Below are 15,154 nucleotides of genomic sequence, written 5' to 3' on the forward strand. Positions count from 1 at the left end.
CCCTTACATGATTTCTAGTTCATTGACCCTTTAGTTAGATTAATTAGTTAGATTAGATTGGTGCCCTAAGGCGCCTTAATTTGTTAGGTGGCGACTCTTCAATTCAACAAATCCAAAAGTGTTGTTAGGTCGTGTACCGAAATTCTTTTTGTGAAAAATGGGGCGCGACAGGTGTATTTCACTAATGTTACAAGATCGAGGGTATATTTAGCTTTAATTAATCAAATAAACTAGTATTTTTTAAGACCGTCAATAATTGACAAATGAAACTAATAATTTATACCAAATTTAAGAGGGTTTTGGATACTTCTCTCATTATAAAATTATCTATCAACTGGGAGGTTCGGCTAAAGTTCAATTATATAAGCCTGAAGTTGTATCATATGTGTTTCCTAATTTATATGTCTCCTCCATTTTATTCCTTACCAATAATTCTATATTTTCTGATAAAAATATTTGAAATTTGGTCACATATGTCAAAAGTTGTTCCAAAAATGGCTAGTCTTTAAATATTTTTCAAACGTAGGCCATAACCTAAAAAAGAAGGGAAAATTACGCGGTTAAGCAAACTTATACTACTTAATCACTCATCATAGCTATATTTCGCTATAATTATCACTCGCAACTAAGATTATACATTAATTACGTGCTGACTTCGAGTTTGTATAATTAGCCACGTTTGTATATGTATAATTCGCCAGAATATACAAATACATATGTATAATATACAATTATCTAACCGATATACATATACAATTCGTCTCTCTCCCACTCTTTGCCCTCTCTTGCTCGCCTCTCTCCTCTCACTCCCAGTCTCGCTCGCCTCTCTCCTCCCTATAACATGTAGCTATGAATTGTAATTATCAAACTATAACTATGGAGAATAATTAGACTATTTTTGAGTGATTATATGTGAGTTTCAAAAAAGAGTGATTTTGGGATTTGCGTTTACGACTGGATTGGATTTTGGAGACCTAATACGGCCCAAAAGCCCACGTGACGTGAGTGGTGCACGATTAATTTGGCGGGAACCCGAGAACAACGGCTATATCTTTTTCCCGTCAAACCCCTAATCGTCTCCATATCTATTTTGTCTTTCTCTGAAACTTTCACTTGTTTTTTGATCTCTCTTTGAGAAATTTGAAGATGAAGAAATGGACAGCTATGGCGGTGGCGGGTATTTTGTCGACGAGAAAGCCGTTCGGGTCGAAAACATCTTCTTGGAGTTCCTCTCAAATTTCTCTTTTAATTTGTATTGAACAATTTCTCCCTTTTTTTTTTCTGGATCTAACATTATGCTTTCAGTTTTCAAGTGGATGCGGACTCACGTGAGCCATTTTACGAGTCGGATATTGAAGCCATGAGACCTAATGAGTCCAATACTATGTTCAATTGATTTCTCTCACGTTACGCGCTTCAACGATATCCTCCAAAAGGCCATTTCCGATGAGTTTCTCAGGTATTTTGCTGTTGATATTGCATTTTCACTGTGTATCTTGAAAAACAAGTAAAAAAAGACTCAAACTTTGAATTTCGTTCGTAGGTTTGAATCCTATCTCAAAAATGCTTGCAAGAGATTCGTGATGGAATTGAAGCCCACTTTCATCACAGATGATAATCCTAACAAGGATATCAACGTCGCATTTTACAATCTTCCCCTGATTAAGAGGTTCGCTTCCATATAACGCTGCCCCCTTTTATGTGATTCTAGTTAATTACCATTAGCTAATTTGGGAATTGGGCCCAGATTGAGAGAATTGACTACCTCAGAGATAGGGAAATTGGTGTCGGTAGCTGGAGTGGTAACTCATTCCAGTGAGGTCCGACCAGAGCTTCTACAGGGAACCTTCAAATGCTTGGACTGTGGAACTGTGATCAAGAATGTTGAACAGCTATTCAAATATATCGAGGTTTAGTTTCCTAGTCATTCAACCGTCAATAAGAGGCCATTTTTATTGTTGTTGGTTCATGGTTGTGTAGTAATTGGCCTTGTTAGTTGTGGAATCTCTCAAAGATGGAAAGTATACCTTTTTTTTATCTAATGTAAAGCACAATGGGAACTTAGTTATGCTATGATTAACAATAGTAACAATTGTGTCAACCAATGCCACAATTCAATGGCTCACAATTAACAACACCACAAAGTTGGATATTCCTAGAGGTGATCAAGAATAGGCTTTGTGATCATGCACTGATTTATCTAGTGATTTGTATACTCCATGTCTACCAATTTGACTATTTGTTATCTTCTCTCGAATGTTTATCACTCTTCTTTAATCTTATTATTATGTCTTTGTAGCCCATAATTTGTATGAATGCAACATGTCAAAACAAAGCAAGGTGGGCATTACTCAGGAAAGAGAGCAAATTTGCAGACTGGCAGAGGGTCCAAATGCAGGAGACCTCCAAGGAGATACCAGCAGGGTCCCTTCCAAGATCACTTGATGTCATTCTACACCATGACATTGTGGAACAAACCAGAGCAGGTGACACGTAAGTACAATCACTTTATACTGGTAGAATAACCTAGTACTTAACACGGATATGTTGCATTCTCATTGGTGTGCCTACTCTGTTGCAGGGTCATATTACTGGTACCGTTGTTGGCTATATCTTGATTTGAAGTCATTCTGGAGAGCTTCTCCTATTGATATTACCCAGTGGCTAAACTATATCTTTTCTCAGATTTGGCAACCGGAGCTTTGTAGATCAGAGGCACCGTCATAGATATGAGGTACACCACTTTTTTTTCTTCTGTAAATTTGGAACTGTGGTGTAACTATTGCACATCTAGGTGGACTGGTATAACTATATGTGGACTATAAGATGTGATATCTTTAGTAAGGGATGTATTCTAAAAACTTATTTTGTGCTGTGTAGGTGAATCCTGATAAGGTGCAGCAATTTGAAGATGCTGGCTTTTCTTTCATTGGCAAAGATGAAACTGGTTGCGGCATGGAGGTGAACCTTTATATAATTGCATTTTGAATTCATGATAGATACTGGTAGTGTTATTGATTTAAGTTTCTGTTTCTTCTACAGATTGTTGAGCTGCCTAACCATCCGTACTTTATTGGCGTTCAATTTCATCCTGAATTTAAATCAAGGCCAGGAAAACCATCTGCTGTGTTCTTAGGTATTCCTCCCTGCTTTATCCTTGTGCTCATAGCCAGCTTGAATACATCTTTAGATTATTTGATTTGTAGGCATAAAACTAAACTTGAAGGAATTAAGAGAATGAAGATCTTTCTAACCGTGAAGTTCAACTCCTAATGGTACTCTGAACAGGGCTTATAGCAGCAGCATGTGGATAGCTTGTTTCTCTTTTGAAGAAGGGTGGAACACCGACTCATGGACTCTTAGCAATGGTGAAAAATTGCATCGAAATGGAACAACTCTTGCCAATGGATCTTTAGATGGGATTTATCGCAATGGGAATGGTGTACATGTCCAAGAAACAATATTTTGTTAAAAGGCCAGAAGAGAAGCCAACAATTTTGTTTGATTTTCCATATAACAATACAAATAGACCTTTAAACAAACACTACAGATTTATAATGATATCTAGGGATATCTTTGGAGTAAGAAAGAGTATTTTGATATATTTTAATTTAATATGGCTAGATTCGAGATTTTCATAAATTACGGGGGTGATAAAATCTTCATAGTATAAAAATATAGAACTCATGCTCCAAATAATTTTTAAATTTTTAGTAGAATACAACTATGTAAGGTTTTTTCAAAAAAGTAACATAAAACATTGTGAGGCAAATCATGACATTGTATTAAAATATTTAGTAATAATAAAATTGCGTAAAATAAATATTGTTAGCTAATAAATCATAATAAAATTAGCATAATCTAAGAGTACTAAGTCATTCTAAAATAAGTAAGACTAATAAGTACTATCGTTAATTAAAGGGAAAAGGGTTTGAAAAATACTTTTACTTTGACTGAAATTGCTGTTACGATACCAAACTTTATGGAGAACCTTTTACCCCCGAACTATTTAAAAGTGTATTTTAAAGATATATATGTGCTCACGTGGACACATTACTATTTATAATTATGCAATATTTTTTATGTCCACGTGGGCACATATATATACCTTTAAAATACACTATTAAATAATGTTGGGGTAAAAGGTCCTTTCCAAAGTTTGGTATCGTAACAAAAATTTCGAACAAAATTAAAATATATTTCAGACTTTTTCCCTATAATTAAATGATTAAAACTACCAAAACAAAGTAAGCTAAGTTATGCATTTTCACTTGTCTAAAACATTATGAAACTAAAATATAGATATTGTTATATAAGAACTAAAAGTAAAACTACAATTAACAACAAGAACCGAAGGAGAGTAGTAAAGTTAATCAACAAACAAAGACAGAAAAACGGTATTGTATATGTATTCATATATCTTCTTTACAGATGAGCTTATGGCTATTTATAGCCAAAGGAAATGAAGCAAACTTGGGCATCAAGTAGGATGCTTATAGGCTAAGATGAGATAGGCTCTATGTGGGTCTTACACATGGCATACATCTTTAATTGTGGTGGAGATAGACTTTGTGAGTCTTACACATGGCATCCATCTTTAATTATTTTACAACACTCCCCCTTAGATGTCCATGTAAAAGAAAAGTTCTAGTGAAGCAATAAAAATATATAATTTTTCCTAATACGCATTGCTTGTTGTCTCATTAAAAATCTTGCTAGGAAAATTTAATGGGACAAAATCTAGACTAAGGAAAAAAGAGTACAACGCGTATTCTACTCCCCCTGATGAAGATCACGATTCAGATGGTTAAGTCTTCGCATTCCAATCTTGTGTACCATCTTCTCAAGAGTTGAGGCTGGTAAAAGTTTAGTGAATAAATCTGTTGGATTATCACTTGAGCGAATTTGTTGAACATCAATATCACCATTCTTCTGGAGATCATGTGTGAAAAATAATTTTAGTGAAATGTGTTTCGTTCTATCTCCTTTTATGAAGCCTCCTCTTAATTGAGCTATGCATGCAACATTGTCTTCAAAGAGCACTGTGGGTACCTTGACATCACACTTCAAACCACATCTTTCTTTGATGAAATGTATCATTGATCTCAACCATACACATTCTCTACTTGCTTCACGAATAGCTATTATCTCAGCATGATTTGAAGAAGTAGTGACAATGGACTACTTTGTAGATTGCCATGTTATAGCAGTACCTCAATATGTGAACAGATAGTCTGTTTGAGATCGAGCTTTATGTGGGTCAAATAACTTGCATCTGCATGACCAACAAGATCTGCACTATCTTTGTTAGTATAAAACAGACTCATATCACTAGTCCCCTTTAGATATCGCAATATATGTTTAATTCCAGTCCAATGTCTTCGTGTAGGGGAATAACTATATCTTGCTAATAAACTAACAGAAAAATGCTATGTTGGGTCTCGTAGCATTAGCAAGATACATAAATGCACCAATTGCACTAAGATAAGGTACTTCAGGACCAAGAGGTTCCTCTTTCTCTTCTTGAGGTCTGAACGGATCCTTACTCACTTCAAGTGATCGGACAACCATTAGAGTACTTAATGGATGTGCTTTGTCCATGTAAAATCGTTTCAAGATTTTCTCAATATAGGCAGATTGATGGATGAAGACCCCGTCTGCTAAATGTTCAATTTGTAGACCAAGACAAAATTTTGTCTTTCCAAGGTCTTTCATCTCAAATTCTTTCTTTAGATATTCAATTGCTTTTTGGACCTCTTCTGGAGTTCCAATGAGATTAATGTCTTCAACATAAACAACAAGAATAACAAACCCCGATGTTGTTTTCTTAATAAAAATACAAGGACAAATAACATCATTTATATACTCTTGTTTTATCAAGTACTCACTGAGGCGATTATACCACATGCGCCCTAATTGTTTTAAGTTGTATAATGACTTTTGTAATCTAATTGAACACATTTTTCGAGGTTTTGAACTATATGCTTCGGGCATTTTAAGTCCTTCTGGAATTTTCATATAAATTTCATTATCAAGTGAACCGTAAAGATAAGTTGTGACCACATCCATCAGATGTATTTCAAGGTTTTCATGTACAGCTAAACTGATGAGATATTGAAAAGTTATTGCATACATAACCGGTGAATATGTTTCTTCATAGTCAACATCGGATCGTTGAGAGAATCATTGTGCAACAAGGTGTGCCTTGTATCTTACAATTTCATTTCTCTCATTTCTTTTTCGTACAAATATCCATTTATAGCCAACTGATTTAACATCATTAGGTGTTTGGACTACTGGTTCAAAAACCTCACATTTCGCAAGTGAGTCTAATTCTGATTGAATTGCCTCTTGCCTTCTTGGCCAATCACATCTTCGTCGACATTCTTCGACAAATTTAGGCTCGAGATCCTCACTGTCTTTCATAAGATTAAGTGCAACATCATATGCGAAAACATTATCCATTATGATTTCCGACCGATCTAAATTTATCCCATCACCCGTAGAACTTATTGAAAGTTCTTTATTCACTTGAGTCTCGGGTTCACTGATCTCTCCAAGAATATTAGGATTAATCAGATTTTGAATCTCTTCATGAGATTCTTTTGTAGTGTCATTTTTCGTACTTATTCTAGAATTTTTATCCTTTGAACCCAATGGTCTACCACGCTTCAGGCGTGTTTGTGATTCAGAAGCCATGACACTTGTAGATGGTCCTTTTGGGACATTAATTCGGATAGGCACATTCACTACAAAAATATTTGATTTTGTTATCTTTTTTAATTCAGTAAATGCGTCTGCCATTTGATTTGCTATGCTTTGCAAATAGATGATCTTCTAGACTTCATGTTCACACATAGGGGAACGTGGATCAAAATGAGATAATGATGAAACTTTCCATCTTCGTGTTGATAATGTGTTATATAAGAACTAAAAGTAAAACTATAATTAACAACAAGAACCGAAAGGAGAGTAGTAAAGTTAATCAACAAGCAAAGAGAGAAAAACGGTATTGTATATGTATTCATATATCTTCTTTATAGACGAGCTTATGGCTATTTATCGCCAAAGGAAATGAAGCAAACTTGGGCATCAAGTAGGATGCTTATAAGCTAAGATGAGATAGGCTCTATGTGGGTCTTACTAGGGCTGGACATAAATATCGAAAAATTGAAATATCGAATCGAACTGAATTTTTTCGATATTTTAGTTTTCGATTCGGTATTCAGTATAAATTTTCGTATTTTTCGGTATTTCGGTTCAGTTTTCGATATGTGACTTTTGTATTATTCGGTATTTTGGTTTACCGAAATATATTATATTATAATTATAATAAATATATTATATTAATTATTAATATTAATTATTAAATAATAAATATTAGTATATGCACAATTGAATTAGGTCACTGAATAACCCACGCTTCACTTTTAACTTGAGTTTTCATTCTTCTTCGGCGCCGCTTTCACTGACCCTCTTTCCCACTTTCACTTCCTGTATTGTCGCGTCGACCAGCGACCGGTGGACTAGCAGCCGACCAGCAGAAGCAATCAGCCGACCAGTAGAAGCGGTCAGCCGACCAGCAGGTCGTGCGGCATCTTAGTACAACAGGTAGAGAAGAAGAATCTGAAACCAGCTCTCTTTCCGTTGACACCAAGCACCGTTCTGTTAGTGATGCTTATTCACGATAGACTACCCTCTTGTAACAAAAAAACCGAACTAACAAAAATTGAATCGAAATAACATAAACCGAAGCGAAATAATAAAAACCGAACCGAACCAAAATAATTCAATTCGTTATTCGGTACACGTGGTACAAGAACCGAAAAAACCAAAAAAAAAAAACCAAAACCGAACCGAAATACCGAAATACCGAATGCCCAGTCCTAGATCTTACACATGGCATCCATCTTTAATTGTGATGGAGATAGACTCTATGTGAGTATTACACATGGCAATGTGGCATCCATCTTTAATTATTTTACAACAGATATATAATATCATTGTCATTTTTAATGTTGAATTTTTTATAAGCAATTGTAATGATTTGATCTTGATATTAGTTAGTAACAATTATGAGCTGTAAAACCTATTGGACCAATCAAAATATCTAAGTTCAAACTTGAAATAAAATGTTAATACACAAAAAAAATATGAAAAGGACTTAAAAAATATTTTTAAGTTACATTACAATAAATATTTTTTTAAATTGTACACATATAATGTCAGACTGGTTTGACTTCAACTTGATTTTTCTTTAGTTAATCAAACCAAATCAATCACGGTCAATTTTTTTTTCCAAACCAAGTCATACTAATTTATTTTATTTGATTCAACTCATCTACTTAATATGGTTTATCGATATTTTTTTTGTACACCTTTAATTAATGACAAGTAAGAGGCATTGATAAAGGTGTCAATATAAAAAAAATTAGGCAAAATATTTGTTGGGACAAAATTTATTACTCAAAATAATTCAATTATCAATTATTAATAAAATTAACATTCGACTCATTTTATTCCATCCCAAGTGCATTTTGTTGCATTACTCTTCTTCTTCTTCTTCTTTGTTGTTTTCCTTTCTCCTTTCTTCTTCTCATTATTTTCATAATATTATTTATGGCTAAAGCGAAATAATAGAAATGTCATTTTATTTCCTTGTAACAATTGAAAGTTCATTTACTTCTCCATTGATTCATTATATTGGATATTTCACGATTTCTGTTCATAATTGAGCCATTGCCCTAAATGTATTGATGAAACAACCTACATTTCATTTTTTTTTTCTTTTGAAAATGAGTCATACAAACAAGGAAGCTTTCAGGAAACTTCTTTTTGATGTACACGTTCCATAATCTATAGTAATAACAATGTTATGGATGGACATACATTTCTGATACATAATTGTATATTATATGTATACAATTATATAATTTATACAATATTGACATCTTACATAATTATTTATATAATATCAATACATTATATAACACGCACGCGACCAATTTTGTGTTTTTTTTTTTGGTGTAGTTACGTAAAAAGCCCTAGCAAAATAAGTTGGCCTTGCCTTTGTGGGCCATATACTTTAACAGATTGGGGCAGGGCTGACCCTTTTCACTGATGGGCCTTCAAAATGCAAGCTTAATCCAGATCCAAGAGGACCAAGGGCTATGATGGGTCAACCTTTTAAGTGTTTTTTTTTAATCTCTTTCTAATATAGTACATTTTTATATTTTTGTTATGTTATAGACTTATATTTGAAATTCATGTAAAACTTCAAAAATATGAACTCAACCATCATTTAAGAAACAAATTAATGAGGGTTTTATAATGTGATGAGTCATATCTGACTAAAGTTTCAAGAAATCAAAAAAGGAAGATATGAAAAAAAGAAAAAAAAACAAGTTAAATAAATGATTTATATGAATGATCTTAAATATTAGATAATTATGGATTTTTATTTTTATTTTTAACTTCAAAGGTCAATCTCACCTCAATCCTATTGAGATCACATGCTAAGTGAGGTTGAACTTAATAGCCTCAAGTTTAAAATTGGATAAAAAATACTAGTTACTAGTAAGGTATAGGTTAGGTTGAATATGTTATACTGACCAAATTCATTTTGACGATTCTAATTAAGCATTTGTATAAAAAGCTAATTCACAATCAATTTATGTTAACTATTTGTATTATTCATCACATATGCATATATGATGTTAATTTCTTATGTATGCCTACATTATTAATAACTTAATTAAGAAAGGACTACTTTTTATTCTGATTATTCTTTTTTTGTTTTTGTTTTTGTTTTAATAAAAATATGAAAGAAAAAGGTTAAATGGTGCTCCAGCCACCTATGAGCTCAACTTTAGAATTGCATTAAGTTCCCTTTCAAAAGGTACCAATCATAGCAAAGATAAAATTAAAGTAGAAAAGCCATATATGTATCATTTTGGTTTGGATAATAAAACAAATACATGTAGAATTATTGTAAAGTAACATGATGTGTTTTCCTAGTGGTGAAATTAAACTGTTATACTATTAATAAAGATATATAACGAAAGCGTGTGTTGTCAATCGATACAAAAGAGAGACTATAGTTGAACAATTTATTTATTTTAATTATTATTGTTATTATTGTTGTTGTAGGAAAGATTAATATGGCAAAAGCCACACACAAACAATTAAAACAAATGATAATTACAAAGATGTTTACTCCTAAACCGATGACTTAGAGTACCAATTGAATTTGTTAATGTGATTTAAGGATATGTATATTGAGTTACATATATGTATGAAATAAAAATTGGTGGATGGATATTAGAAAGCGACAAATAACAAGAAGAATAGCTCAAAAGTGACTCAATATGAATGACACCAAATACTATCCTCACAACGTGGCCGATAAAGATAAATATATATAACCATAAAAAATTCGGAGTCAAGACAATTGGGTTGGTGCTATATCAACAAAGTCCACCTATGTTTTTTGAAATACAGGATCGGGGACCAAATTGTGACTGGACAAAACAAATTCAAGATAAGTTAATTATCAAGGGTCAAGTCGTTGAATGCGAATTCCAAAGAGTTTGAGATCTCTGTCAGTCATTACAAAAGAAGTCTGAGAAGCCGTCATGTAACTGAAGTAAATATGCGGTTAATGGACTTAACGAGGCCTAGATCCATAGAAATTGCTCCTTAGAATTTAGCTATAAATAGTTCTATCTAGGCAGTGCAAAGTGAATGGTTGAAGATAAAATAAAAATATATTAAAGTTACGTCTTCAAAATTATTACATGAAAGCTAAATGATAAAGATACCATATACAGAGCATTGAAATCTTTTTATTAGGAATTGAGTATAAAATGCACCTTAGGAAATGTAGAGCCCCCCTCCCCCACCCCCCCCCCCCCCCCCCCCACACACACACTAAATCCTGTCTTTTTTCCTTCTTTTTTGGGATTCATAAAACCATATATAATATGAAAAACATCATGTTATTTAATTATGTTCATAATAATCAGGAAATTAAAACATAGGTTAGAATGGAAAACCAAAAAATATTTCACGAGTCCACAAATAACGTAACCACTTCATTGTTACCAAGATATTTGGATTAATAAAGTGTTTCTATAATAATAGTAAGGTAATGCAAATTAAATAACTCTAACAAACTTAAATGATGGAGAAAAATATACATTGAACACTTACGTTTTTTTTATAAAAGAATGATATAGAAATGTTGTAAGTTCAATGTAAATAATTTTAAATAAAAAACCTCTAAATTTATAGATAACAAAAGAATCGCGAGACAAAAATACTCTTTTTTATTTCCCCGCACCTTAAAACTCCAATACATCTTTTCAATCACAAATAATAAAGTAAAATTATATTAAAGATAGCTGGAAACGTTACGATTCCAACCTTAACAAAAGCTAGCTTTCACTAGAAATAGACAATAAAATTTTACCAAATCATTGAGAGTGACTTATTACTATAATTTTCTAAATAAATTCAACTATATAGGAAAATCTGGTCAGCAACCTCTTTGTCCTAATTTGTCTTGTTATTGGTGAGAAGTCTTTTTGTAACATACATAACTAAAAGTTAGATTTATGACATTGCACCAACTATATCTGCTCTCTCTATATGGTGTCTTAGGTCACCTGTGCCATCTTTCCAACAATTTTCAAAAAGTTGTTGATTCTGGTATAGTTATTAAAGCCCTTTCGACGACGAAAATAAGAGATTATCGATAAATCAAATATTTTAATCATGTACCCTTATGAAGAGGGGCGATATCCAATAGCTTTTATAGTGATGACTGAATTTATTACTACCTCGCTCATTGAGTATAACTAAGCAAATGATAGATTATTAGCAATAAACATAGAGATGATACTAGGGAATATGATCCGAAGAATCTCGATAGTTTATTTTGTAAATTGTAAGATGGTAAAAGCTTGGCTTATTAATTTCCATAAACAAATAGTTAGTTCAATTCTTTCTTAGATACATTTGGATCAACTACTACTAGCTAATCCTTTTAATATTAAAAGGACTAGCTTACCCTTTGCCATGTTTTGAAGTATATAGTACAACTTAGCTACTCAGTACAAACACATTTTAGATCCCATTTGACATTTTCACCCCCACCACATATATAATTAGTAATACAGTCTAAATCACAAGGCTTTGTTTTTCAGTTAGTTACTGAAGTTTATTTAATTAGGAGTTAAAAACTATACAAGTTATCATCACACGGATGTTGTTGACCTACTCGTTAGAATGAGTTGAGGTGCGCGCGTCACACGGTACTTAAACGGATCCAAATAACATTTTTACTATACATAAATAAAATTAAGCATGAGCACAATTTTTCGATCCTTGTAATTAAATTAAGTTTCACATCGAAGTCCCATTTTAACAAAAAAAAAAATCATTTTTACGTGGACAAAATGAGTTACACATTGGACTAGCACTGGTTGAGATTGTGTATGATAAATAAATACGTACGCAACGATACATCCTTAGTGGATGATGGATTGGCATATGATATTTTGTGTTTGCTTCTTATATCATTGAATTTATTGTGGAAACAAAGTCATATTCCCAATTGGACAAAAAAGATAAATGCTTTTCAAATAAACATTTAAGTGAAATCTATGGTCGATTTAAATTTGCCTTTTGTAATTGCCAATGAGAGCAATGATATTAATTTTTTTCCTTTTGCTAACACTTTTTTTTTCTTTTTAAGTGGAATGAGAATTGACCTTGAGGTCTATTATTATAGTAATACTTGTAAAGCATAGTTTTGCTTTGGAATGATTTTCACTATAAAATTTAAAGACACTAACCGTTCATAAATTTTAGCTAGCAATTTGATCATATTTTTTTTAAATCATTGGGTTATGAAATTTAATTAGATTAATATGAAAAATTAGCTCATATTAGTTTTTGGATTTTTTGGGACTTTCACTCATGAAACTCAAAAAAATAATAAAAATTAAGTAAAATGCATGTTCAAACGTAGTTTTGAAAATTTTTAAACTTGAGTTTTCAAATTTCAAGTTTCAACTTTAAATTCTATTAAATGGGAACTTAGATTGTTTTTAGAATGTTAAAATTATAGAAATAAACTTGAATTCAACGTTCAAATTAAAGATCGACACGTGACAGACACAACATGTCAGACCCGAGTCAATATAGTGGTCTATGATGAGAAGTACCGGGCACCTACAATGGTCCGAATCAACAAAATCAATTAGAATGGCCCGACACAGATGATTAATCTAGCTAATATTGACAAGTCATTTTAAAATTGATTAGTCAAGCATAAACCACTAATATATAGTAATAATATTATTTTAAATAAGCAGATTTTAAAAATTTAATTAATATATATTTGTTTTTACACAGAGTGATACACCCAACAAAGATTCTACCATGTCCTTTAATAATATAGTGTCATCAATCTCATAGTTGATACTATATACTTTTGTTTAGCTTTTATAGTTGATATATAAGTTGTTTAAAAATTACTACTCACACACTCCTCGTGATTGATTATATATATCGTCAACCCAATTTATTTTTTGAAATTCTTAAACTTGTCACTAAATTTTATTTAAAAATATTCGAATTACATATAACGTGTTTCAATGAGCACCTGAACACATGATAAAGTCATGTTCCTATAAAAAAAAATCATATTTTTTAAAATTTAATTTTTTTATACATATCAATTTCAATTAAAAAACACATAAAATTTCTTATTAAGCATTACATGCACACGCACGCAACACACGCCTTTTCTTCTATTGCATTTAAAACCTAGGAATAATATTTTTTTTTATATACATAAGTAAGACTATTAAAAATTATTTTGAACACTACAATCGGAAAGAAAAACAAACTTTGAATAGACGCATTTAATAATGTAATTAATGTATTAATTGGGTTCAACTACTTGAAGATAAGAATTGAAGAATTCGTTTAATTTAGAAATTTTCCAAATTGGGAGTACTATTGTATGTAGTACAGGTAGGTCAAACATGGCATCCCAACATACCTTAAAAGCAATGACTTCTGCAAATAGTAAACTTCAACTAATTACAACATAAACAAAACCATAAATTTTACTCAGATTTTATTCGATCTATATATACTGATAATATAAAAAAATATATCATTTGCTTTGGTTTTTAGGCAATAGCATGAATATTTACTAATCTATAATTATTTATAACAAATTTAACGAGCTTAATGATAGAACAAGTAAATTGAATATGAATATGAATATTACTAATAACCATAATTTATCATTATTTGAAACAGATAGACATAGTTACAAATCCATAAGATTTGCGGTCACATGATTAATTGAGAAGGTGATTTATCTGATATCTTGTTCTTTTATAAAATATTAAAATGGCAACGAAGCAATATATTTGGATAAATAAAAAGAGATAGTCAACTAATTAACTTACCTTACTAATGAGATAACAATAATAATAATAATTAGGATTTAGTTGTCATTTGGTTAGGAATAAGCTATCTCGATTCGGAATAAGCTAATTTAAATAGTTATTTTATCATGTTCATCACTAAAATATAAATGATAAGATAAATAATTTTAGAACGATCTAATATCTCCAATCAAAGATAAAATAAAATAATTTTACATGCTATCTCTAAAATTATTACATTTTATACCTCACTCCAAACGACCTCCGTAAGTAACGTAGAAGGTCAAGGCTTTGGAAGCCTGCCGTCTGCCATGACCCAAAGGAACACGCTGCAATAGTGCCATATTAATTAATTAAAGTATTCAAATGTGACCTTGTGTGAAATTTCCCAAACTACCCTTCTTATATGGGACCCAAAATAATAAGACCAAGTCTCAAAAAAAAGGCCATTTTAGCAAACGAGGATCACGTGGATAGTGGAGTAATCATTTTCTTTTTATTTACGGGGTAGATTCGAGTCAATAAAAAATAAATAAACAAGAGAATTTTCTTACCATAGTGCTAGTAAAATGTGTGTATATTATTTCATTGAGTATTTATTATTTTTAATTCATAATTATGAGTATCAAGTAACCTTATTACCCTAAACTTAGATAAATAAAAAAACAATTGCTTATTATTTATAA

The 15,154-nt window shown here is 31.6% G+C and overlaps 1 protein-coding gene and 1 long non-coding RNA gene across 2 annotated transcripts; both read left to right on the plus strand.

The window, feature by feature from the left end:
- The first annotated feature begins 1,073 nt into the window (after positions 1-1,073).
- Positions 1,074-2,618, plus strand: LOC125847307 (DNA replication licensing factor MCM6-like). Its single transcript, XM_049526955.1, has 5 exons — positions 1,074-1,459; positions 1,544-1,669; positions 1,748-1,910; positions 2,300-2,493; positions 2,582-2,618. The coding sequence occupies exons 1-5, from the start codon at positions 1,371-1,373 to the stop codon at positions 2,616-2,618; spliced, it is 609 nt and encodes a 202-aa protein (XP_049382912.1). The 5' UTR covers positions 1,074-1,370.
- Positions 2,619-2,878: 260 nt separating this feature from the next.
- LOC125849003 (uncharacterized) lies at positions 2,879-3,537 on the plus strand. Its single transcript, XR_007444573.1, has 3 exons — positions 2,879-2,961; positions 3,043-3,136; positions 3,289-3,537. It is a non-coding gene; the product is annotated as an uncharacterized LOC125849003 (long non-coding RNA).
- The last annotated feature ends 11,617 nt before the right edge of the window (positions 3,538-15,154 follow it).

This window comes from Solanum stenotomum, chromosome 12 (assembly GCF_019186545.1).
Source record: "Solanum stenotomum isolate F172 chromosome 12, ASM1918654v1, whole genome shotgun sequence".
In the NCBI taxonomy this organism is placed as follows: Eukaryota; Viridiplantae; Streptophyta; class Magnoliopsida; order Solanales; family Solanaceae; genus Solanum; species Solanum stenotomum.

What these genes read in the sequence shown, in the direction of transcription:
- LOC125847307 (XM_049526955.1), top strand. Translation starts at nt 1,371, where the DNA reads ATGAGTCCAATACTATGTTCAATTGATTTCTCTCACGTTACGCGCTTC. An exon ending in AGCTATTCAAATATATCGAG is followed by an intron (nt 1,911 to 2,299) that starts GTTTAGTTTCCT and finishes ATGTCTTTGTAG; the next exon opens with CCCATAATTTGTATGAATGC. An exon ending in CAAACCAGAGCAGGTGACAC is followed by an intron (nt 2,494 to 2,581) that starts GTAAGTACAATC and finishes ACTCTGTTGCAG; the next exon opens with GGTCATATTACTGGTACCGT.